The sequence below is a fragment of the Melanostigma gelatinosum genome (assembly GCF_949748355.1).
Source record: "Melanostigma gelatinosum genome assembly, chromosome: 13".
NCBI lineage: Eukaryota > Metazoa > Chordata > Actinopteri > Perciformes > Zoarcidae > Melanostigma > Melanostigma gelatinosum.
The window spans coordinates 23,498,852-23,525,739 of record NC_136646.1 but is presented as its reverse complement, the minus strand read 5'-3'; the positions used below and the strand labels follow the sequence as shown (position 1 = coordinate 23,525,739).

Here is a 26,888-nt window from a genome sequence, read left to right as displayed (position 1 = left end):
TTTCACATGACTCATCCTGCACTCGGGGGTGTATACATAAATACATAAATTATGTCCAATCAAATGCGATCTGGAGAATCCTGCTAACCTCACTCATCAGGGAAACCAGAACTTCAGGGTTTTTGTTCCAGAGGTAACAATAAATCGATCCAAATAGCTTTGACATTGTAATAAAGTTTTTAGCGGCCTTCAATAAACATTGTCTCATGTCACGGCTCTGTGGGCGAGACGAGGGGTTCATTCAGACATGTCTGTACAGCAGGACTAAGACTAGATTACAACTAGAAGCTGAAAAGAAAAGTTTCATGGATGAGAACCAAAACCTAATTTCTATACGTCTCTTTGTAGTTTGTGTGTCTTTGTGGTAATGTTATTTCTCTTTGTAGTCATTGTGTCACTTTGTGGTCTCTGCGTGTCTTTTTGGAGCGGTTAGTTGTTTTGGTCTCTTTGTAGTCTTTTGTTTCTCTATATAGTGGTTTTATGTTTCTTTGTGGTCATTTTAAGTCTCTTATAGTTGGTTCATGGCTTTTTGAGTGACATTTTGCAGGTGATAGCCAGGAGGGCCACCTGGTCCGTGCCGGGTCGACCCTTTCAGTAATCCATCCATCCATCAGTCTACACGACGCTTCACATTCTCACATCCGGTGTAGACGGGAAGTTATACGACAAAATGATGATGGATGATGATGGCTGGAGGTTTGTCTGGACATTAGTTTACCTTGTATACATTTCTAAAAAGGGAATTCGTTCATTTGTGTGTTTTCCTCCACCTGAGTGAAGGCAAACAGGCATTCATGGAAGGTTCTAGTGCATTGACCAGTTTGATCAGATGCCTTTTTAAATTATTTTAAAAGGCTCACTAATTCTGTTTCACTTTACGACACATCACATGACTTAAACTTAAGATGCTCCACCTGCCATTTCACTGTGTCTTTAAGTCTTCACGCAACACGTCTGCAGCAGCACTGACATGAAAAAAGCATGTTTTCAGAGGCGGAGAAGCTACATCTGTGTTGTCTGGTGTGTGCGTGTGTGTGTGTGTGTGTGCGTGTGTGTGTGTGTGTGCGTGTGTGTGTGTGTGTGTGTGTGATGGGAGAGGGGGAGACGTATGGGCCACCCTGCCTTAGCGGGGTCATTACCAAGATGAATATAGTGATTATAAGGATGAATAAGGTGTGATTATGAAGATGAATAAGGCGATTAGGGCTCTTGTCGCTGCTGCTAGGGCAGCTGTTCATGGGGGGGGGGGGGGACATGTCAGCGTGTAACATGCGTGAACCCATTACCTTTTCAACCACAGGGGATTTATACGCACATACATATACATGCATGCACATGAGAGTGCTGCAACGCCCTCTGTGTTCATTTGTGCTGCTAAATGGCCGGTGCGTGCCATCTATCTCTTTCCATTGGCTGCTCGGTGCTATAGTCCCGCTTATGTGTTTGACCCGAAAGGACGCGGGCACACCTGCTGTGTGCAGCGAGCACGAGCTCGCAGGCTGCCGTGCCGGTACTGTAGCAGCAGCTGACCAATGCTGCATGCTGTGTCACTGAAGCCGCTGTGTGTGTCCAGGGGTTAAAGACACCTCACCGCCGGCTCCGTCCATGTGATCCTCTCCCATCCCAGGTAGCTATATCCATGGCAACCGGTTCTGATGTCCACATGGCAACGGCTGCCGTAGGGACTGAGGATGGAGGTGGGAGGAGGAGGTTGTGGGCGAGGGGAGAGGAGGAGAGGGTTTCTGGATGCTGACGCACTCGGCGGCTGCCTGGAAAGTTTTTGAGAATGCCGCCCACTGACGAATCAGAAGTGGGCTTGAATCTCTCTCTCTCTCTCTCTGTCTCTCTCTCTCTCTGTCTCTCGCTCTCTCGCTCTCTCTCTCTCTCTCTCTAACTCTTTTGAAACGGCACCTCCTACTCAGTCAAGAGTCCTCCTGAGCCCCCTGCATCACCCCTCACTCCATCCTCCCCTTCCCATCATGCACCTCCTCCGTGTTTGTGTCTCATCAAACCTTTGTCTCTGTCTGGAGCGCTGTGGCAGCTGTGATCATGTTGGATTGCTGTTTGAGGGTTTCGTGTGTGTGTGTGTGTGTGTGTGTGTGTGTGTGTGTGTGTGTGTGTGTGTGTGTGTGTGTGTGTGTGTGTGTGTGTGTGTGTGTGTGTGTGTGTGTGTGTGTGTGTGTGGGCAGGCCTCACCAGGGTGTCTCTCTCCTCGGGCGTCCAGGAGGGATTCGTCCGGTTCTTTCCACCCTGCACATATGTACAGTGTGATGACAGCCGATGCGAATACGATGGAGAGACAGAATCGTTATTCACGCACCCTGGGAATGCAGCCCGTTCTCATTCCCAGGGCGCTAAATACCGATGCTTTGTCACGCCCTTCGCCGTCTGATACCGACGCATAAGTAACCCTTTATTATTTGTATAACACAGTTTTTCAAGTAACTACAATGTAAATCCATCGGTTTCCTTATTAGACGCAACTGCTCTGGAAGACAAGTGATGGATATGAAGATGTAACATTCCATAAAGGGGGAAGATGTGGTCGTCGGATGGGTCAAACAAACACAGGACTTTCAACCCTTCGGTCCAGTCTTGTTTATTTATTTCACATTATTTAGGGTCAGTGTCCTTAGAGGCTCTATCAGTGAACATATGTATCTTAGCTGGAAGTGTCTTAAAATCTCCATTTGCAAAACACAAACAACACAAGTTGACAATTCAGTGGCTATGAGGTAACCTCTTAGCACAGAGCGAAGGTGTGCAACACTACCTTCCTTGAAGGTAGTGTTGCACACGAAAAGGGAAGAGAATGAGTGAAAGAGTGAAAAAAAGAGAGCGTGCGTCAGGTGGGCGGGATGGTCGGTTTTGGAGAGTTGCAAGTTTGTAACTGATGTATGTGGAGGTGTGTGCAGTTATCATGTGGCAGCCTGGTGTGTTTTTTATTTTTGCACAGGATTTAATGAAGGTAAACAAAGCTGACGGCCGTGCGTAATGGCATTGCACTCTGACGTGGCACTTCTCAAATCGGAGGCTGCGGTTTCATCAACATCTCTGTCCTGCTGTCCTCCTGGGGTTTGATGGATTGAGGGAGAAGCGGTTCATACAGTGCTACATCGGTGTGTTAAGTTTGGGAGATTGGCAGCGGAGTGATGCGGCGCCAGAAACACGTGTGGTTCTGGACCGTCTATTCTCAGCACATCCCTTCAGACCCAACTTCCACCAACAACATTATTCTTTGCGTTATCTCGTCAGCATTAACCTCCCAACTTTGCACCAAACTAGCAGAGTGCTGCTTGCGCTGGTCGTTGCCACAAGCACCTCTTACAAATAGCCTAATGATTCATAAAAAGAGAACATGACCAATGATAGTTATTGCACAAATAACAATTAGCACGCAAGTCACTTACAGAAAGCTTCAGCGTAACACTTTCATGACCTCATTTAGTTTGGTGTGAGTCAAGGTGGGAGAAGTTGCCTTAAAACTTGCAGGAAGTCCTCCACAGCAGGCCAGAAACTTCCCACTCAGAGGAAGATGGCCAGAGAGAAAATGAGGGTTTACTTTTCCTGTTGCTGCCTAATAACCAGGAGCCAGGGGCCATGCTGGTGGTAGCAACAAGCAGAAGAAAACCCTCTTTTAACCAGTCAACACCTAAACCTTGGAAGGCTTCCTCATTCAGCAGAGCTCAGCCTCAGCTGCCCTGCGCCTATATGTGAACATCCGCCAGGGGAAAGCTTCTCTTTTCCTTTTATAAACACCAATAAAGAGCAACACAGCGACGTCACCGGCCCAGGAATAGCTTCTCCCCGTGGTTATGGGTTCGCCGCTGACCGGATAAACCCTCAGGAGCAGACCCAGAGCCTCGCTGTGGTGGGCAACCATAAATCTACCCCCCACAACAACCCCCTTCTCTCCACTGCACTCCACTCTTGAGTGCTTCTCTGTCTCTGCAGGCTCTGTGGTAATGAAGTGCTTTATGGCTGCAGAGGATTGGGGGGGGGGGGGGGGCTAGCCCACAGCTCATTCCCACTGTAGGGGGGCACAGCAGTGACTGGGCTGGTACTTGATTATTATTATTACACTGTTCAGTCAGGCACCGTCTGCATTTCAACACGATCCTAAAACCTTGTTCTCGACGAGGGTTTAGAGTTCAGACGGTTCTCATTAGTTGTCTTTAAATGGTCTGAAGCCCTCTGAGACTCGAACAGTGATTAAAGGCAACACAATCACAAGCTTGACTCACTGCCCTTAATGTCGGGGAGAACATGTTTTCACCTTGTTAGCTAATTCTTCCCATCATAATGTTTGTCTTTAGAGAATTAAATGCCAGAAAATGAACAAAACCTTTGCCTTCTTGTATTCTAATATTAAAACCCGACTGAATTCTGCTGCGAACCAAGATGTTTGAACAGCATTCAGCACACTTTTTTGCAACATCGCACAATAGATCAGGGATGTCAATGTCAGTCTGTCAGTCAGGTCTGAAATATTTAATATTTTCAACAACAACGATGAAATGTTATGAAATCTCCCATAACTTTGGTGTTCATCTGACTTTTCAACCAGCTTCATCATCAAGTCAAAGTCCCAATTACCTGTTAAATCAACTAAATGACATGACGCCGCCAACATGCTCGGTACAGCTGAACAGAGCCACTGTAGACTCTTTAGTCCTGTTTTTGTGTCAAGTGCACAAATCCTGATTCACGTGGCTGTAATTGAACAGTTACCAAAACATTTGGGATCTTTAAAGCCCTTAAAAATGTCGCTCTCCTGCCTCTTTCTGTCAACTAAATGTGAAAACGGGCAAAAGCAAGACACAGGTTCCGTGTGACTTTAAACACGGAGGCCTTTAATCCGGCGCTCTGTGCTGAAAGTGTTGCTCAGTGAATACAGGTGTTCCTCTTCAAGTGCTAAGTGTTTTGACCCGCTACACACCTGAGCCTCCGGTAGCAGCTCTCCATTCAACAGCCAAAGATCCTAATGGCCAGACGGCGCTCTCCACGCCTCGGCCCCGCGCTCACACTCACGTGGGGAGGTCTCCGAAATGAAAATGCCATTATAAAACATTTACCATCCTGCTGAGTTTACATGTCTGACAAGAAAAGGACCGTTTGGAGCGGTTCAGTGTCACATAAATCTTTCAGCACGCTAATTGAAGTGGTTCCCCCAACAGGCCACTCTCCACAGCTGCTATTACAAAATCGCACAACTGCGGATGGGACGGCCAGCTGGAAACCAAATCTTACACCCACTTGATAACGTAGTTAAGACACACACACACACGGTGCTCTGTGGGCTTGCCGCTGCTGCTAGTTTGCTCAGACAGCTCCACCGGGAGCGTGCGACGTAGTCGTATGTAAACGCAAGTCATCTTTCTGTGAAATATGCTCCGAGAGGCGGCACAAGTGTGTGCGCGCTCCTCATCTGGAAACAACTTATTTAGAGCTCATTTAAGCGGGCAAGTTGAAGAGGAACACGGTGTTATTTCCAGCAGCAGCCTGGGGGAGTCGTTGCAGGAGGTGGAGGGGTTACACCTACAGCATGCACCAGCTCACGTCTGACAGCTGGATTGCTACAGCTAGCTGCCGAGCATCTCCACCAACCAATGTTCCCTCTAAGCTGCGCGCTTGAGCAATCGCGCACTGCTCGCACATTCTCAGCGCACAAGAAAATCTATGCAGCGCATAAAATAAAATTCAACATAAACGTATTAATTAATATCTAATATTAGTCCTAATCTTATCTAATCAATTAAACCAATAATAATAATAATAATAATAATTTTGTTTTCTGTACTATTTTGCAACGTAACTCCGTGAGTGACAGGTGTCCAGCCAATGATACGATTCGGTTCACTTACGCTACGCAGCCAATCATAGCATTGACACTATTGCCCTGCCCATTCGCGCCGTGCAGGTTAGCTAGCTAACAACAGTGCGGCGGAGTTACGAGACGCAAATGCTAACCCCTTATCATGGCGAAACGAACGGGCAGCGACACATCCACTCACCAAGCCATTGGAAAAAAGAAATGTGGTTCTTTTAAGATGGAATGGCTGTCGGAGATCTCACAGCTTGTGGATATTTGTGCTACATTTCAAGCTTCCAGTGCAGATTGTGAAAGAGGATTCAGTTTAATGAATCGTATCAAAACAGCATCCAGAAATCGTCTTGAAGTGGCACATTTGGACCAGCTGATGCGCATAAAGTCAAAGCAAGAAGCAGACGAAGCCATCAACCTGGACAAAGTGTACAACCATTGGAGAAGTGAGAAGGACAGACGTGAAAAATAAGGTAAAATTTAAGTCAGATTTGTGCATATTCTAGTGACATTTATTAAGATTTTTTACTTATGGATATTAATCATTAAATGATGTTACTACTAGATAATTTATGGGTAGTATAAATGATAATAAAAAACTGAGTAATTACATATTTTACAGACAGAGTTACAGGAATTTACACTGTATCACAAGCTACAGCACACGTCATTGTGCAAAATGTGAATGTTTTAATGTGAACAAAATGTTACGTCTGAAAGGTGTATATGTATCATTTCTTCCAGAACAGGACCCTCACACAGGCCACAACAGGACCTCACACAGGCCAAAGCAAGACTCTTCCCATGGCCAAGCAGGACTCTCACATAAAACATACTACACATCTCATGAACAACAAGATTTTTGTCTTTTTCCTTTAAAGTTTGTCAAATCACTTATATTAAAAGTAAACTAGTGAAAATTGCTGCTGTAATTTGATTCTTTTAATAAGCCATGTAACTTGCTATGATCCAAGGTTTTGAACAGGTGTGATACTGGTGTGTGGCCACAGCGTGCACATCTGATGTTGCTCACAGTGGTCCTCAGTGTGCTCAGGGAGCTTGTGTGTATGCCCAGACACATGAAAAATTAGAGGGAACATTGCCACCAACGCTTCGGCGGATTACTGTGAGCTTCATGCCACCGCGCTAGTTAACAGAGATCACCTTCCAGCTGATTGGAACGAGCTCTCTAATCTCCTTTAGCTTTGTGTCGTATATCAGAGCATTGAGTTCAAAACTGTGCAGGGCCGTTGAACTCTGGAGGGCTTTTTCATGGCTCAGCAATTACTGAGGCCTAAAACTGATTCCACCTCCCACTCCATCTTCCCTCTCTGTCCTTCAAAACCTCTCTGTTCGCTGCCCTTCCTATATTTATCCCTCCTCCTCTTTCCCGCTGCATTGTCTCCCTGCTTTAGTCAGAACTAAACATGGAGAAGCAGCGTTCACTTTTTCTGCTCCACATATCTGGAACAAAGTCCCAGAAAGCTGCAGGTCTGCTGAGACCCTCAGCTCATTTAAATCAAGATTGAAGACTTTTCTGTTTGCTGCTGCCTTTAATTGAACCACATTCAATTCATATATTCATCAATTTCCTGCATTTCTGCATTTTACTACTGCATTTTATTTCTTACACTGTTCTTAATTGTTTTTAAAATCTCCTTTTCTTTTGCCTTATGTTTTGATGCTTTTAATGGTTTCATGTGACGCACTTTGAATTACCTTGTTGTTGAAATGTGCTATACAAATAAACTTGCCTTGCCTTGGTTGTGTCTGTATATGCAGCCTCGATTTTGCATTTCTTTATTATTACTTTGCTGTGTTCAGGACGTTTCTGGGCGTCAGCCTGGCAGTGGATGAGCAACATGCATCCAAGAGGAAGCTATACCCCAAAAAATGCAACAATAGCGAGACAAAAGTCCAAGGGGACAAAGCTTGTTCCACAACAAGAGTGAGCCTGAGGTCGGCTTTCGCTTTCACCGCCGCATGTGATGCTGCAGGTGACACACTGCTGGGCTGTGGTCTTGCAAGCACGGAAAGGCCGCGTGCGCTTGAGAATGTTGCATTTACAAACAGGAAGAGACAATTCCTGCATAGCGTGCATTCAAACCTCCACTGAAAACGCACATTAATTCTCATCTTCTTGCACTGATTTTCTGAGTTTTGCTCCACGTTTCGGTGGAAACTCGACATCGAGACAATCAAAACAAACATCTAAATACACGAGTCTCTGAACAGGCGGCGGCGGCTGCCGGCCCGCAGGTAGCTGCGACACAAATCCTGCACGCAGGTGGGAGAGCGGATCGAAGGCGCTTTGATGGCTCTTTTTTTCCAGGTGACACTCTGTCTAATGTCTGAGTGGTCATCACCGGGGGGGTCCTCTCTCTCTCTCTCTCTCCACTGCATGTGGGCCATTCACAAAGTAATAACCGCGCCCCGCTGTGCCCATCATGCCTCACTGCCAAAACCTCCTCGGCAACACCTGGCACCATGGCAACCAACACCTGCTCGCCTAATTAGAGGGACGCTGGAGGGAGAGGAGATGAAGAAGTTAATGAAAACGCTAATCTGGTCCAATCAAACGCCCAGGCATCTGCCTTCCTCGCTGTAGCAGCAGGTCGCGGTAATGGCCGCCTTATGGGCGCCTCCCCCGCCACGCCACCTTGAGTGACCTCATTCAATTCAATTCAATTTATTTTTGTATCGCCCAAAATCACAAATTACAAATTTGCCTCAGAGCGCTTTACAATATGTACACATTTGACATCCTCTTGTTCTCATCAATGCCAAAACGCCGCCGAGAGGCTGCAAATAGAGGAGAGCGGACAGCAGGAAGTGGGAGGGCGAGGGGATGCCGGCGCGCCGCTTCCTGGATGGACAGAGAAGCCGGGCCGGGCGAGGTGTCAGCCAAATGAAGGAGCATTAAGAGATGAGGTTTCCCAATGCACAGCAGCTGGAGCGGCTCCAGGTCGCACCAGCTGCGCTGCTCTTGTTCACAAGCCGCCACCTGCTGCCGGAGAGGCCCTGGCGCTCAGAGGAGCATCTCCTGGTCTGTGCGAGAGACATTTTAAGGGTCCTCTATGAACTGTGCTGACAACATATAGGAACTTGCAAGCGTTTTTGTGAGTTACTACAAAAGGTATAAGTTTGTGTCATGTTGGTGTGTTTTGTGTGTGAACGTCACTGAACTCTTTCTGTCCCCCCCCCCCCCCCCCCCCCCCCAACAGGAAACCTCAAAGGGATGTGTAAACAGATAGACCACTTTCCTGAGGAAACTACGAACTACGAAGCGGACCCGTCTGAGTACTTCTTACGTGAGTCTCCCTCTTTTCACACATATCAATCCTATTTGCACATCAGATTTTGCTGCTGAAGTTGTGGAGCCCCCCCCCCCTCCATCCCCCACACAAAGTTCTCTGGATATATTCTCAGACTACTTTTAAAATCTGTCCCACTTTGAGCTCCGTGTCAGACCGGAGCCAGGAGCGGCTCTTGGCCCGTGTGTCACTGGAGGGCCGGCCGGGCTGAGTCCTGCCAAGCAGCTCGTCTGTTTTTACTGCCTGGCTGTGTGTAACACCACGTGCAGTGTTACAGTGGGCTGTGTACCCTGTAAACACAGCCCATTGATTTCTGCTCTCTTTCTCTTTGTGCAAGCAAGACAGAGATGCTTGTCCAACTCATTTGCCTGCTAATCCTAAAAAGAATCACAACAACGACTCGGAGCTTGTGATGTACTGTTACTATCGCCAGCTCAACACTCTCTTCTGATTGGCCGATTTGTGTGTTTGAGATGCTCATTTGTGAATAACAGACTCCTGAAGTCAGCGAGTTAAACAGCAACATCTCGAGTTCAAATTTAAAGTTTGTTTTATTTAATGTTTGTTTCATTACCGGTCAAAATGAATATGTGTTTATTGCAGCTCTATAATGAATCATGAGTATTTTAAAGAGCGTTGTATTAACACTGAATCAGTAAATCTGCTTTCACTTTGGCAGATTTTGATTTAGTTTTGATTTTGGAAGGACAATAACTGACATGTTGCAGTTCTGCTGATCTGGTCCAATCAGGAGGACTTTCTTTTCCGATTTGGACGTTCTCTTCGCTTGTGAGGCAATCTGTTAAAGCAGCTTTGACAGAGAAACTTATTTGGAGAGTGTCACTGCATCGGAAACCCGTTGTTGACACAGACACATGTAACACAGTAGCAGTCTGTGCGAGTCGTGTACGGGATTACATTTGAGTCAATCCCAGTAACAGTTTGTGGAGTTTAAACTTGTAGTCTTCAAAGGACGCTGACTCAAGTGACATCACTTGTGAACATTCAAACAGCTGGAGACACGAAAGGACTTATACGACTTTTTCACGGACACATTAGTAGCCTACACCTGTACTCAGACTTCTTTCCATAAGTAATACGTAATGTGAAATAGATTTCATTTGTCAAGTAACTTAAAACAGTGGTTATAAAATGGATTTCTTTGGTATATTTGATAAAAAAGCCACGTTAACTTTAGTCCCCGATGACCCCTGAAGTGGTACCTCCTCCTCCCTCCTCCTCCTCCTCCTCCTCCTCCTCCTCCTCCCTCCTCACCGCTACAGCCCGCAGCGGTTTGAAAGTAGAAGTCAGAAAGTGTCCGTGTCTTCATGTCCATCAGCAGGGACAGTAATTGAGGCCTCTCAGAGAGCAGTGCGTGACAGTGCCGGAGATTAAGCCCAGCCAATTAGGCTGTTCTGAGCGGTTGTTCCCGTCCATATGTGCCAGAGAGGACAGTTATGATAACAGCTCTGATAATGATTCGAACAACGTCGGAGCCCTTTGCGAAGGCAGATCTGTCTTCGTAAAGAGGCGTCTCTCAGGCCGGGGACGACGGGGTCGCGGGGTCGCGGGGTGGAGGCCTCGCTCTGGCCCCTCGGACCACCGGCGCTCGCCTGCATCCGTGCGTGTGTGTGCACACACACGTGTGTGTTAACCTCTTCCCTGGCTGTGATTGGAGGAGAAGGCCGCAGTGCTCCCAGTGGCTTGCCAATTAGGACACTCGCATCCATAAATATTTCAGCCTCCTTCTTATATAGGTCAGGCCTCTCTCTCGATCGCTGTCTCTCACGCTCTGCCTCTCTTCAGCCTCACACCCAGAATGTTTCATGTCAGGAGTTGTGCAGCTCCTGTTGCCATCTCTCTGGATTGAAAGTGAGACCTGGCGTTTCAGAGCGTCAAGCTGGATAAAGGGGTTCATGAAGAGTTCACAGAGCAGCATCTTGGGGGGGTGTGATGTATTTTTCTGTATCTGCCCATTTCCATTTCACGGACACACACCTGGTATTTCCATAATGCGGAGTTTCACGGCGCCTCTGGGTGGTCAAAGACAGAGAGAAGCTGCTCTCACAGGAGACGGGGGGGGGGGGGGCAGAGGGTTAGTTATGCAACAGAAATGATGTCACTTCAGGTGAAGGCCACGGCGGAAGTGACATCACCGGGGAGCTCACCGGTCCAGAAATCGAGGGGACACACCGGTGATGTCATCACACAGCGTAGAGAGGAGGAGGAGGAGGAGGAGGAGGAGGGAGATATTTAGTGCTGTGACTTCTGAGCGGAAAACACACAAATCTGACTGCATTCTGCAAAACGCGCTTCATCAAACACACACTCTGCTCTGCTGTCACACACATACATAACTCGCATATCAGCAGCTCCTGTGTGTCTGTTCCGTGAGCTCTCCCAATAGCGAGGCAGTTTGCACATCCACAAGGGGTTATATAAGCCAGCTGAGGCACACTAAAGCGCCGGTGGGTTTTTAGATCATGCCGTGTCGGAGCTCCCATCATCCACTGCTCTACTGGGCGCTAAGCAGCTGAGAGAGAAGAAAGAAGGGAAAACAACGCCCCGTTATGCAAGCTACTCATGCTAAACTGAAAGACATCAATTCAGTGTAATAGCGAGAGGGAGATCACGTGAGGGGAGGTGGGATGTGTGTCTGACTCCTATGGATGCATGCTGGTGTGTATATCATCATGATAATAAATCATATCAACAAAAAACAACTATTTTAGTCATTGTGACAGCTTCCAGCTGCTTTTCTGATGTGAGAAGAAATAAACTTGTGATTTTGGACTGTTGCTTCAACAAAACAAACTTTATTATTATTAATTATTACAGACGAATTGTTGAGTCTATGAAATTGCCGTGAAGTAATACAAGTCACAACTTCCCAGAGTGCAAGGTTTCGTCTGACCAACAGTCCAAAACTCAAATATATTCACTTTACAAAGCTATGGAACACGGCACAGCAGAGAATCCTGCAGGAACCAGAACATATTTTTGGCTTAATGACCGAGACGATTAAATATGAAAATACATGAGTTATTATTTCAGCTTTCATATGAAAACTGTGTGCAGAACCTCTTCCATCATTTCACTGCTGACTCATTAAAATAGTTTTATGGTTTGTATTCAGTCTCGTGTTTCTCTCACTGCTGGCCACAACATGTTCTGCTGCTTCAGGCTGCGTATTTGCTTGTTGTCAGATTGTTTTTCTCGCCCAGCAGCCCACTGGGCGAGAAAAACAATCTGACCCCCCCCCCCCCCCCCCGAGCATGCGTTGATCTCTGCCTCTGGTGTTTGCATGCGTTCGTCTGAGAGTATTCGCTGACATTGATGACAGAAGGGCAGGCCTGTCACAGCCCGTGTCACCCTGAGGCCTCGCGGCAGACTGGACGCTGGCCTGAACTGGCGTTTGCGTCGCCCGATAAAATCAATGGGTCCGGAGCAGGACACGCAGGGGCTTGTAGGGCAGAGCGGCATCGCTGGCTTGTCGACCACTGCAGAGTCTCTGCTGCCAGCTTGTACATTACGTGACCCGAGATGAGCTTGTCAGACGGGTAGATAATACAGTATAGCAGGCGAGGAAGTTAACATCCAGCCCCTGTGTTTCCTTCAGCAGGTGTCCCAGTCGGTCGCGGTGACATTGAGCATCCTGCTCCTCGAGCGGTATCCAAGACAACAAATAAGGAATCCATCGAGCGATACGTGAAACACGGGAGCACAGACACGGACGATACATTAAAAGCCAATCAGTTTTGTCCTGGTTGACCGAGTGAGCGCCGGCACTCTAACTTCATATCTTATTCACAGGGAATATAGTGAGACGTCGCAGCTTGTAAAACACAGAGATGAGAGAGTGTGTCCTCATTACAAAGAAAGATTATAATACACGGTGCCGCGTTGTCACCGGGGCATCATCAAGAGACGGCTGCATCCTCGCACACCAGTTTCACATGCACACATTTATTCATCATGTAACAGCAAACACTATAACTTTACTGTAAAATTACAGGCAGCATTTTCATCCTGTAAGGTACAATGTTCAGTATCTCCTATAAAGGCAAAAGACAAGACATACAGTCATTTGCTGTAAAATGACAGTATTTTACTGGTAGCAGCTTCACCAGCAAGATAATGTACAATCTACAGATCTCAGAAACACAGTAACTTTTATTAGTAAATTACTGTGAACCCCCCCCCCCACACACACACACACACACACACACACACACACACACTGCTTTCACAGGAATATAAAGTATAAGAATAATCCCGTAGATCAACATTGAAATGTTTACATCAAAGTGTAAGAGTGCATGCTTTGTGTCCTCTTTTTATTTCCAAACATGAAGCAGTAGAATGTCAGGTTTGACTGTTTGTGCTCAACATATCAAAATAAAAACAGCTTTAGTGTGAAAAGCCAGAAGGGAAGCTGATCCTCATGCAATGAAAAGTAAAATGACTTCCAGCTGCTTCAAGATAAAGAAATAAAAGAACACAATAGATTTACTCTGCGTTTGTTTTGCACTGTAGAAGATGATGAGAATACTTTTGGGCAATTCAATCTTGAGTTGTTGTTTTAGCCCTTTGAGGTTGGAATGGACCCCTGACCCGGTCACTCAAACCACTCAAATCTTTCTGAGAAATATTCAGAAATATGAAGCAACATTGTTATGAGAGTTTTGAGCATGTTTTCACAATTTTCTGCTGATTGTTAGTTGGTGTCAGTAACACAGCAACAAATGAACCAATACGTCAACAAAGCCAGTGAAGAAGAAGACTTTTGGTGTAGACATGGATATAAACAATGCAGGGTCATGTTTGTTGGACCTTTTTGTCATTTTGTGAAATGGTAGCTCCAGTGCAAAGAAACAATTCATCATTTACTTAAAAGTCACTGAGAACATATTTTTCTTTGAAATGTACGAGTTTTTGTTTTGTCAAACTCTTTTTACAATTGATTACAATATGACTTCTTAACACGTGATTTGTATCACAACATAGAAATGATCCCGCTATCAAACCTTCATGTTATTTTACATCCATATTGAGGCGAGTTTGATAAACACAGGTTTCATGAGCAAAGGGGTTTACACGTATATATTTGAGATCTCTGTGTTGAGCAGAATAATCGTGTTCATCATTTGACCAAAGGGAAGAATCTGAGCTCAGGCCTCCCTCGGTGTGGCGTTCACTGCCCCCGCTGGTGTGTGATGTTTGGCCACGCTACGCTCTGGCTGTCACGCAGACGTCCAGGCGTGAGCTGTGGGGACAGCAGCGGTGGAGTGGAGGGTAATTACAGGAATTGAAATGTGTTCTGTGGAGGGAACTTTAATTGTCTGAGCGGGTCTGTCACGTGAAGTGATTCCAGCGTGAGGGAGCTCTGTAACTGTGTTCCTGGCCCGTCTGTGTGTTGTGTTAATATGACACAGCAGCACTCAGTGGGAGGACCGTGGGCTCTAATGGTGCAGCGTATGTGTGTGTGGGGATCGTCAGTGGACGTCCAGTGGCGGAAGAAGGATTCAGATCCTTTAAGTAAAAGTACTAATACCACACTGTGAAAATACTCCACTACAAGTGAAGGTCCTGGGTTCAAAACCTTGAGAAAAAGTACATGTCATCAAAAAGTACTCGTAATGCATTAAAATGTTCCCGTCAGTGTTTTAATATTACATGTGATGTTTCTGGATTCATATTAGTGCTGCATTAATGTTGTATGTTGCATTTGAACTCCTTTCTGCCCTGTTGGCTGGTTTAATCTGCAGCAATGCAACGAGCACTGAGAAAGTGAGTTTTCTTCCTCGTATGAAATTCCCTCTTTGTGTTGGTTTCCCTCTGCAAGCAAACACTCCTTTTATGGCCTTTACCTTCTGTGACGCTTTTGATCATTTCTGATCGTGACACATAATTCAGTTCAGGATCAAATCTGCTTTGAATTTAGGCTGGAGAGGTTTTTGGAAGATTTGGATGTTTTTAAAAGGATCTCTGGACATGAAATAACCTTGAATCGTGTACGTTTTGAGTGGATTGGCTCAAATGCCGTCTTCACCATGAAAACTTTTTCAAACAGCCACAAGCTTTTGCAGATGAACGACTACACAGCAACAGACTAATCTCTTTTTCCTCTATGAATCATTTGGTCAGTAAAATGGTTCATATTGCTTGTTTTGTCCGTCCAACAGTCCAAAACATAAATATTCTAAATGTTCCATCAGGACTTAAAAAAACGCAAATACTCAAATTAGAAAAATTGGGTTGTGATTAATTTTCTGTCTAATCGACGCTAAAAAACCTGGATGGTTCAAATCAGTCTTGTTTCAAGGAAAATGTCAAATTGTATGATAAAACTGAGTTTAACCATACATCTGATTGTTGTAACTTTTATGAACATTTAAAATAAATTAGTGGATATCCATTGGAAGTTATGAGAAGAGGAACGGGGAAGAGTTGAAAGAAACTGCCAATAGAAACAAAACAAGACGACATAAATGAGTGTAAATACAACGAATGAGACACAAAATATCGTAATAATGAATTCCCAGAGGCGTCTTAAAAACGTCAAATCTGAACATCTCAGCTCTCACTCTTGTTCCCGTTTATAAATGCCAGCGAGGGAGACTTGCACTTATTTTATAATCAATTCAAAGTCAAATTGCATTCTGCCTGCGAGCTGTGTTGTCAGGACACATAAGCTTTTAGCTGCAGGCTGAACGCTGCGTAAGCATTCTTGCAAATTGTGAATTCAGCCACCAAAGCTAATTTTCTTTGCTTATGCACAGCGTTTGACACGTTTTAACACAGCCTCCCTCGGAGATGTTTTGTGGATGTTTGAAGGGAGGGGTGTTCAGGGGCAGATTGAGAAGGGTGAGAGTCGGGGGCTGAGGGACAACAAGCTTCTGGTCAGGACGAGGACGATGCAATGGCTCAGTATTGAGGAAGAGGAGGAGGAGGAGGAGGTGTGGAGGGGATCAATAAGCGTTTGTAGTATTAAATCAATGTGCCTGGGAGCTGAGGCACCTGATTAGCGTGACCCTGTCCTGCACATCAGCACATTCTGGGCTGGGGGAGGCTGATTAAGAGCCAATGCTAATTTCCTCTCAACCCTGTCAATGAAAGAGAGAGGGAGAAGAGGAGAGGGTGAGAGAGAGAGAAGGAGAGAGAGAGAGAGAGAGAGAGAGAGAGAGAGAGAGAGAGAGAAAAGGAGAGAGAGAGACAGAGAAGGAGAGAGAGAGAGAGAGAGAGAGAGAGAGAGAGAGAGAACACACACACACGTGCGTGTGTGTGTGTGTGTGTGTGCGTGTGTGCGTGTGCGTGTGTGTGTGTGTGTGCAGTGTGAGTCTTGGCTGCAGTGCATGAAACTCTTCATATTATTTTCCGTTTGTTACTCAGGTTGCATGCGTGAAGCCACAGCGACACCGAGGAGGACTCGCTGCTGCAGAAACCCGGCCACGAGGCCGGCATGGGTGTTGAGTCTCATTACGTTGTTTGTCAGCCGGCGCTGAAGAGTGCCAGCGCTCGGACACCAGCCTGAGCTGCAGCCGTGCCAATCGATACAGCACACACAGTATCCACTCTCCCCCTGTGTCTCTGGGAGCTGGTTGGCACGCATGCTGGCAGGACGACAGGGCGGAGCTAACGGCTATGAAAATGATCCAAAAGAAAAACTCAGCACTGTGTTGCTCAACTCTTTTCTAATGAAAGTAGCTAGCAGCAAGCATGGACGGACTTTTTACAGACGCCCCGTTATTATGAATGCCCTGACCCATGGGCTCACCTGAACCTAAGCCTCGGCCTAACCTTAACAAGAGTCTCTTCCTCAACCAGCTACGCAGGGTGGGGCTTTCCAAGAAAAGCAGCGGGATTCATAATCACCTTTGTTTTGTCAGAGCTTTTGATTAATTCATTGCTAAATAAGAGAATTTCAACAAATTTCAAAAAAACAAAAAAAGATTTTCGAAAAAGATTACCGACTCTAGCTTTAAATGACAAAGTGAAACAGATTCCTACAAAGTGATCTCAATGAATCACAAAATATAACATACAAAATACTTTCCCCTTTAATAGGACACACCTAAAGCATCACTGGTGCAGCCATTTGGTTTTACTTCCATGTACGTTCAAAGGGATTTTGTCCACAGAAATGAAGCTGGAACAAGAAGCTTTGGGAATTAATTCTCACTTTCATTCTTCTTTCTTACTTTCAAAAGTCCGGGAAACTCCTCGCCTCTTTCTACGTGTGTATATGAAGGATCAGGGAAACCAAATACTGACAATATTCAGTGTTATTGCTCAATAAAATCAAAGTAGATGAGATTTCCTCCATCTGGGGGAAAGTACACGCGTGTGCCAATTCTCATTTTGGCAACTGACAGGAAACAACCAGCGATACCGGTGGTAAATAGAAGAGTGTCAATCATCACAAGGAAAACAGGAAAATAGAAGCCAGTTGAGAGTTTGAGAAAAGATGTCATTTCGTTTTTTCTTCCTTCAAACATTCAGTCTCTTGAGTTGAGCTTTGGTGCAACTTCCTATTATTTAAACTGTGAATGTACCCCAGTTGGATCTCAATCAGGAGAGGAATGTAGATGAACTACTTTACGAATGAAGAGTTTTGCACTCAAAACATACAATTGCAGCCGATACGATTCGTCGGTTCATCTTTTGACAGAACCTTATTTGGCGTCTGTTGTGATTAGAACATTTCATAGTTCCAGCTTCACAAATATGACGATTTTGCTGCTTTTATTTAATAATAATAATAATATTGAGGTCTGGACTGTTTGTTGAACACAACAGACATTGTGAAGGAGTCGCTTTGGGCTCTGGGTGACTCTGACGGCATTTCTCACTATTTCCAGACTTTTTACAAACTAAACAATCAATCAATCAATTAGTGGATAAAATAATGAGCAGATTAATCCACAATGAAAATAAGTTCAACATGAGCTCAACCTCAGCCAACTACAGCTCGAGTGAGCAACCAAAAAAGAGTTCCTAGTTTGTGTACTCATGCCTGCCAATAAAGCTGACTGTGATGCAAAAGTGGTCACGTTAGATCTAAACTCTGGAACAGTAGCTTCTATATGTTCTCACACAGCAGATGATCTCATCCTGAGCAGCTACTTTTCAAGCTAAACCTGTCACTCCACAAAACAAGGCAGCTCGACAGGCCTGGCTGTGCCTAGTTAGTCGGGAAAGCGGTTTAGCAAAGGGCTCTACTTTCAAAAGGAACGACCAGAAATCCTGTTCAAATGCATTCTAATGTGTAATCAGCTGAGAGCTGTTGTTCAGCCCCAGAAACACTCCTTCACTGGGTGTCACATGAATGTGGGTGTCGGGGGGGCAAACAGAAGATGCAGCGCTCTCTGTGATGGCGACCTCGACCCACATCAAAACGCCGACCGCGGTGCTAATCACAGGCTCCCTCGAGCATCCTTTCATGTGTGCCGAGGCGAGGGCTTCTGAAGCACAAGACGCTGCGCAGGTCGCCGCTGTCGTTAGCTCTCAGCACCGAGGTCACAGCTTTCATTTTTCATTTGGACTGGTTGTTGTTTTTGCAGCAGCCGGAGATTGACACCGTTTTACCACCCGGGAGCGTCGCTGAGGCTCTTTCCCAGGACTCGAGCAGTTGACTGTGTCACTAAAGTTGCACCATTGATAAAGTTTTAATCTTTGAGCGCGAAGTTGGCACAAAACTAGCTCCACCTCCACCAGCTACAACAGTAAAGGTCTACTCGTGCACAGACGCAGCAGGAATAAACGAGGCCTATCGTGATACATCAGTGTTAAAAGAGATGCATCATGCTCATTGTCAGGCTCATGCTTGTATTTTAGGTTTCTACTGGAACATATTTACATGCTTTCATTGTCAAGAAACACGTTATTTTCCTCATACTGTCTGAATCAACCTGCTTTCACCATCTGTCTGAAATGTGCTGTTTTAGCTCCTGTCTCTTTAAGCCCTCTGCGCAGGGCTGTGCAAAGTTAATTCTCAAGGTTGTAACTTCATGGAGTATTTGTATTGGTGCTTTTACTTCAGTATATCATACATTTGTCCACCGTAGGGCAAAATATATAGTTTGCCAAGAATGGGTCGAAATTTGCAGTCTGACCTTGTGCTTTTTATTCTTTTATGATGACAACAATAAGTGTAATTGTTAGTATTTATTAAGCTACATACTAAGAGAAGCACAACGGTTCTGTGTCATTTATCACATGCATATAAAAATGATTTATTTTGTTCCAGGATAGGAATGAAACCATCACTTACTACAAGACTACGGTTTCTTAAAGGTATAACTGTGAATTGGCATTATCTCTCAATTATATCTTATTTACTTCAAGTCGCCATGAGCTGCTGAAACAAGTAAAATACAAAACTGTTTTGCGTGATCGTTAGTCAGATCACGAGGAAACCTTCAATATGTCAGAGGTGGCTGACATCATCAGCCAACAGAGTACGATGTTAAAGGTCAACATCAGCTCCATGTAACAACGAATCAATACAGTAGTCTCACGCTGTGCAGCGCTGTTAAACACAGAGTATCGTGGAGCTGTTTCCGCACGAACCCGTCCGCAGCAGAAACGAGTCCCTGTCTGTCTGTCACCTGTCAGTCTCTCTGCCTGCCCCAAAAAATCCAAACCAATTACCAGGGAAGGCACAGTGCATGCTGGGAGGTCACTGTGAAAGTCACGAGACTTTTTCCAAAGGGCTGCATGAACGTGGATGTGAATACAGAGAATGTGCGGGACTGGAGAAGCACTGCGGGGCAGCTGATCCTCGAAGGCCATGCAAATGAGTTGGATCCTCTTTCCCTGGAAAGCTCCATCACTGCTTTCAAGACGTCTCAGACGCTCTCCAAACCTGAGGCACTTGTTGTGTAGAGACCAGCTGCCACACCGAGTCCTCATGTCTTTGGATTTAATGCGGTTTGAAGGAGAGTTCAAATCACGTGGGCTTCATCAGGCAGCTGATGTCACGATAATTAATACTATTGTGCTAAATGAGACAGTTGTCAAGATTTAGTTATTTTTAAAGGGAGAGTGAACTCCTTTTATGAACTGTTTCCACAGACATTTATTCTGACTAATCTTAAATAGCTTTATTTGGTTTAGCAGTTTGAGGTTTTATAAGTTTAACAGACCTAAAGGATCTTATTTTTTGTGACCTTTCTGATGAATGGATCATAAATACTTTGCAGTTGTCAACTCTGTTTTAAAGTAATGGGAAAAATAACCGCAGCAAAATAACGTTGTTTGAGTATTTATGGACATGACAATAGAGAGATGACAGGAAATTGAGGGAAAAGGTGCAAAAATGGTCGTCAGCCAGACTCGAACCCGGGAACGTTTGAGTTCATGATGAAAAGCTGCAGGGTTTCCCCAACAAAACAATGTTCACTGAGGCAAGCAGCACAAGTCAAACAAACTCAGTTTACATACATTATTTTGTAAGGTCAGAGGTCAGGCCCGGAGCCTCTCCGAGGTTTCTTAAACGTTTGTGTCACCTTGAGATCCGGCACTATTAAACAGCCCCTCCGTCACTAATCGATACATTTGGTCTGGCCCTCTATCCTTCTTTTGTCTCTGCAAATGAAGCTGATGGATGAAAAAGAGCCGCGGCGCACTCTCTTACATTCTCACATTTCATACCAATTCGATTTAGACAAGTGAAAGGTTTTGACATGATGGTGGCACAAGCAGAAAGGTCACTAGGTCACCAAAATCATTCGTATTCTGACCTCAGGGGTGAATAGGCGTCAGATATTCAGATTGATCGCTCCGTCCTGGAGACCGTTTCACATCATGCCCAAAAACAAATAAAGCGTCTCTAAAAAGATGCAATTTTCACACACCTGAAGCTGAATAAACAGCGTATGAGACCTGTGAACATGTGCCTTCTAGTGTGAGCAGGAACTCTGACGATTTCATGACTATTTCCCTGCTGCCTTAACCCTATAAATGCCTCTGGGACATCGACATTTTCACCAAACAACACATGATGAAGAAGTCAAATAAGAAGCCGTTTGTGGTCCAATATGCAACTCAGACAAGTGTGATGTGGGAACCTGAGAAATAACTTTCCACTCAACTAGGAGAGTATTTTATTTATTTAAGTCTGGAGGAGGGAGCGATGAATGGCAGCAGGTAGGCAGGCAGATGGGCCGCCAGGAGCCCCGCTGTGTCCCTGTGGAGGTGCAGGCGGCCGAGTTCAGCACACAGCCACCCACAAACACCGTCAGCACTTTGGGGAGAAGCTGCGAAAGTGCTGAGGCGGCAGCCACGTGGGGAGATGAGGTGAAGTGGTGAAAATTGAACCAGCCTGATGAAAGTTTAACTGTGCATGTTAAACAGGAGAGAGGGGGGGAGGGAGGTATGGCTGGAGGTGATGGAAGACTCAAACAACTGTCTGCTTCTCAAACTCCACCATGACTCTTACTTTCACCTGACACCTGAGGGCGCAGCTCTTCTTTGACCCCGACCTCAAAAGGAGCATCATCTCCCTCTTTTTGCTTCTTGATAATTAGCTGCAAGGACGCTGCTGAGCTTCAAGGGTGACGGGCTGCATCCCTCTGCACTGCGGACCCGGCTGATGTGCATGCCAGAGCGCCGTAGCACTTCACACGATGCCACACGAAGCAGCCAGTGAGCTCTGTGGTCTGCGGAGAAGTGTGCAGAGAGAAGACAGAGGGAGAGGGCGCAGCGGTGTGATTACATAAGGTTGGGTAACAGGCTCACTGTGGGGACACACACTCACTGGACAGTGTTGATGGAGTCTTTCACAGGCCTGATGGGGTGTTGATTAGGATGTGCTCACACACAAGGAGCAGATGCTGACATGGATTCTAATGTGCTTTTTCTCTCTTTGTTTCTTTACCCTCATCGCTTGTTTCATCCCTGCCATTTCCCCTTCTGTCTCTGTTCCCCCCGTTGGCTGTTCTCCACCAAACGCCAAAAATGACATCCCATTCTCCCTTCTCCCTCTTCTTCTGTCCTCCGTTGATTTCCCAGGTGCGGTGCGAGCCTCCAGCATCTTCCCCATCCTCAGCGTCATCCTGCTCTTCATGGGAGGCCTGTGCATCGCTGCCAGTGAGTTCTACAAGTCACGCCACAACATCATCCTCAGCGCAGGGATCTTCTTCGTGTCTGCAGGTGAGTCGACAGCATAACGCACGAGGCATCGGTTCAGTGTGCAGGCACCTCTTTCTGCAAACGTGTCTTTGAATTAGACCTGTTTTTATTGAACAATGTGTCATTGTCACTAACCTGGAGGGGTGGAATGTAACGAAGTACATTTATTTAAGAGGTAGGCCTACTTGTACTTTACTTGAGTGTTTCCATCTCATGCTGCTTTATACTTCTACTCCACTACATCTCATTTACCTCATTTATCTGACAGCTTTAGTTACTTTAGATTATTCATACAAAATACAAGAAATGATGATGAATTATTATATATTTAGCGACCCATAAATCAATAATTATAATCCAGTGATGTAAGAATCCAAAATGGGTCATTCTAAATGATGAGTACTTTAAAGCATTTAGGAGGATCTATTGACAGAAATGGAATATAATATTAACTATGTTTTCTTTAGTGTATAATAACCTGAAAATTAGAATCGTTGTGTTTTCGTGACCTTAGAGCCGTTTGTATCTACGCCTACGTCTACACACCAATCAACGTGTTATTTATTGTTTGAACCAAAGAGGTATTGGTAGGCCAGGTTAGCTAGTTCCAGTCTCTGTGCTAAGCTAAGCTAACTGGGTGCTGGCTGTAACTTCATATTTACAGACACGAGAGTTAGATTAATCCTCTCGTTTAACTCAGGAAACTTAATCAGCGTTTTTTCCAAAAACGTTTCCTTTAAGTTGTTATCACTTCAAGGTAATTATTATTACACCACCAGGCAAAAACATAACATAAGCACCGGTCGTCTCTTGTACTGCAGCTACGAGTCACTTCTTCTGTTCTTCTGTCTCTTGCCCTCTTTTCTTTTCTCTTGATCCTGTTGCTGGGCTAACAGCCCTCCATTGGGACTCATCTCTAAAAATAAGGTGTCCCTGACACACTTTCCTTACAATCCATCGCAGATACCACGTCAAACATTTCTCCCTGTGTGACTTAACCAACTAACAAGTCAAAGTATATAAAAGTGTGGATGTATGATGGGATGTGGTTGACGTTATACACTTTCAAAAGAACTAAAGTTCTCGGTTCTCGCTGCAAGGGGAAAGTCTCCGATCAGGGATGTTTGATGGAGAGCCGGACAGGATTAGTGTACAGTGCATGAATCAGAACATGTTCGGTAAGATGTGTAAAGTAAGTTAAGCGTACATGAGCGCATCCTGACTGATACTTTGTGTCTTGTTTCCCACACAAACTCATTACCCATAACCCACCCCTCTCCATCCTGCCCTTCAGGCCTGAGCAACATCATCGGGATCATCGTGTACATATCAGCCAACTCGGGGGACCCTTCGAAAAGCGAATCGAAGAAGAACAGCTACTCTTACGGCTGGTCCTTCTACTTCGGGGCCCTGTCCTTCATCATGGCTGAGATGGTGGGCGTCCTGGCCGTGCACATGTTCATCGACCGCCATCGACAGCTCAGAATCGGGGCGCGCGCAGCCGACTACCTCCAAGGCTCTGCCATAACGCGAATCCCCAGCTACCGCTACCGCTACAGGCGTCGCTCGCGCTCCTCCTCCCGCTCCACGGACCCGTCACACTCCCGCGACACCTCGCCGGTGGGCCTCAAGGGCTTCAGCGCGCTGCCGTCCACGGAGATCTCCATGTACACGCTGCCCCGGGACACCCTCAAGTCCTCCGGCACGCCCACGGCCACCTACAACTCGGAGAGGGACCACAACTTCCTGCAAGTCCACAACTGCATCCAGAAGGACCTGAAAGACTCGAGCCAGACCAACACAGCCAACCGCCGCACCACGCCGGTATGAGGGAGTCGACGCAGGCCAGGGCAGCCCGGCGGAGAGACCAGGAGACACGGGAACCCCTGTGGGTGCAGACAGCCCCGGGAGAAGACGGATTTCCATGTTTATAGACATTTGTTCTTTTTGTTCAGCTGCATGACGTTTCCATTGCCATTGTTGAGAGAGTTTCAACAAGTCTGCTGTGTTCCTGGATTGAATGGCAGGACAGTGAGAATGTGTCAGGGTGTCCCGAGAGAGTGAGATCTGTCATTTTTTTGCGCAGGGTCTGTTTATGAGGTTTTGGGCACTTAAAGAGAGGGTGGGAGGAGAGGGGGGGGGGGCATTTATGAGATAAAGATTTCATGATTTCATAGCCCTTTGGTTTGACAGTTCAGCCCCACAGGTTTGGTCAGAGCAACAGGTGAAGCTCAGATATACACCTCTTTTATTTATTGACTCCTTTGTTCATTTTTTGCATTAAAACTGTGAATTGTTACAGTTTGGGATTCAGTAAGAATTAGCCCAATCTGTAATCTCTAACAAAGGTACTATATATATATATATATATATATAAATGTATTACTTTTATAAATACATTATTACGTTAATAATCAAGAGTTACAGACTTTACCGAAGCAAAAAAGAAGAAAAAACAAGTTAACTAAAGCAAGTGCTGTGGGTGAGATGAGAAAAGACTCTTTCAGTTCCTGCTGGTGTGAAGGTTGAGAACAAGAGACGGAGCTTTAGGTAGCAGCAGTACACAGCGGCTGATGCCACCCGAGGCAGCCAACAGCAGAATAATATCGATTCTTTTCGTAGAACCTTCTCGTCTTTTTCTCAGTCCCTGTTCGCTTTCTTTTTGGGGGGGGGGGGGGGGGGTCGTAACGGGAGAGTTGAACCCCTCAACAGAAAGAGCCAACCAAAGAGGTCAAAGTTCACAAAGACTCCAAACACGACTTCTACAAAGTAAAAAAGGAAGGAGCAGAGGGGAAGGAAAAGAAGAGGACGCCAAACACAAAAATAAAAACAACTTCAACATGAAATAGTACAAGACAAGCTAGGTGACTCACAATTTCAGAAATTAAATGCATGCTATAAAATTACAGCAAATCTGCTCTTGAGAAACTTAAGTTTTAAAGGTCAATAATTATAACGGAAAAAAGCAAAGACACTAAAGTTTAAAGTATTAATGTTTTCATGTGTATTTTTCTTATGTTTTCTTTTTTATTTATTTAGTTCATTTATTGCTTTCGTGAGACAAACCAAACAAACTATATTGAACAAAATTGCTTTTTTCAATGGTTTGGCTGATTTATTTATAAATATATAAATATATGTATGTATGTATTTTATTTTTAAAAGTCACACAGCCTTAGTCATTTCTTTGTTTCTTTTGATTTTTAATGTGTTGTTCAAATTGAAAATGAAATCTTTAAAGGTGCCAAAACCGAATGATCCTATACTTGGATGCATCAAGTCCTGATGAATAAAATACGAACCCTAGGGGGAACAAATCACCAAGTTTCACTGCGTGTCTCTAAACACACTTTACCTCACAACACCCGCCTGTTTTCAGCTCCAACACTTGTCTGTCTGTCATATCATCAAATCTCCAACAAGTTTCCTTTTTTACAGACAGCAAAAAAACAACTAAATGTGACTTAAATGACTTCACGGTAAGCAACATGATTGTCTTCTCGCCCTTTAAAATGAAGCAATGTCTACTCATGACCTCATAATGGACATTAACACTTTTTGGTCTCTGATTGTTTTATTTGAAGGATTTAAGAGGAAATGACGATTGAACAATAAACAAGCAAATCTCAGAGATTCAGTGGAAAAAAACTGCATTTTGACAAAATAATATGAGCTCAATGTCCACTTACCTGCTGTCTTAAAGAGCTTTCATCTGATTTTATTTTGTCCTTTAACTGTTTTGTCCTTCACCAGTTTCGTTACCAAAGTTTCACACTTAGATCTTGTGATGATAACTCCACAGACAACTAATTCCAATTGCTGATGAAGACCATGAGATCGGGAAAAAGCAAGTAAGTTGCTGTTTAGTTAAGAGTGTAAACTAATGTTCTCCGAGGTCAGGCATGAACTTTGACCCTCAAGACATAATTTGATTATGTGTCATGAAGAAAATAATTCTTGTCCCTTCAATCATCTCGTGGCCCCATCAAGAACACAAGGGATGGGATGTTATTGGAGTTCACATCGTCACAATGTGGGGACTCTCCTCCATCTGGGGACAAATAATGAGGTCCCCACAAGGTTCACCAGTTTATTTATGTTTAAGACTTATTAGTGATAGAATTAAGGCTTTGTTAAGGTTAAAGTAAGGGTTAATAAGTGTGTCAATGCTGTGTGCTCCCAAGTACAGTAGTAGTGTATGTGTGTGGGTGTGTGTATGTTCTTGCACTTCTGTCTATGTGAGGACCAGTTTAAGTTTCCGACTTGCTCAATAGGGACATTTTAAATGGTTCTCACTTCTTTGAATGGCTGAACTTGGTTTTAAGATTATAGTTAGAATCAGGTTTCGGGGAGGTGTTGGGGTTAGGCATGTTGTGATGCTTAAAGCGCCAGTACTGATGATTTCTGTAACTGTGTGCATGTGTTAAAGTAAGCAGGGGGGTCATGCAGTGTCAAATTAGTCAGAGGTTTGTGTTAACATTTTGTTCACACATTTCTGTGACACCTCACGTGTATTCTGTTTGAGACCAAATGCTTCATAATGTGTCATGATTATTGTTATAAAGCATAATGAATATGTATAAGTGCTTATAACTATAATTATAGAATGCTATAAA

The 26,888-nt window shown here is 44.9% G+C and overlaps 2 protein-coding genes across 2 annotated transcripts in view; both read left to right on the top strand.

Moving 5' to 3' along the window:
• cacng2a (calcium channel, voltage-dependent, gamma subunit 2a) overlaps nt 1–24,343 on the top strand; it is a gene marked incomplete at its 5' end in the record, with an annotated part of 52,594 nt that extends 28,251 nt beyond the window's left edge. The window contains 3 exons of the mRNA XM_079281523.1: nt 9,049–9,135; nt 22,153–22,293; nt 23,567–24,343. Coding sequence (XP_079137649.1) covers nt 9,049–9,135; nt 22,153–22,293; nt 23,567–24,102 — 764 coding nt within the window. The 3' untranslated portion in view covers nt 24,103–24,343. The remainder of the gene's footprint in view (nt 1–9,048; nt 9,136–22,152; nt 22,294–23,566) is intronic.
• The window catches only part of rpl27 (ribosomal protein L27), a 106,671-nt gene that overhangs the window by 37,567 nt on the left and 42,216 nt on the right, over nt 1–26,888 (top strand). The window lies entirely within an intron of this gene.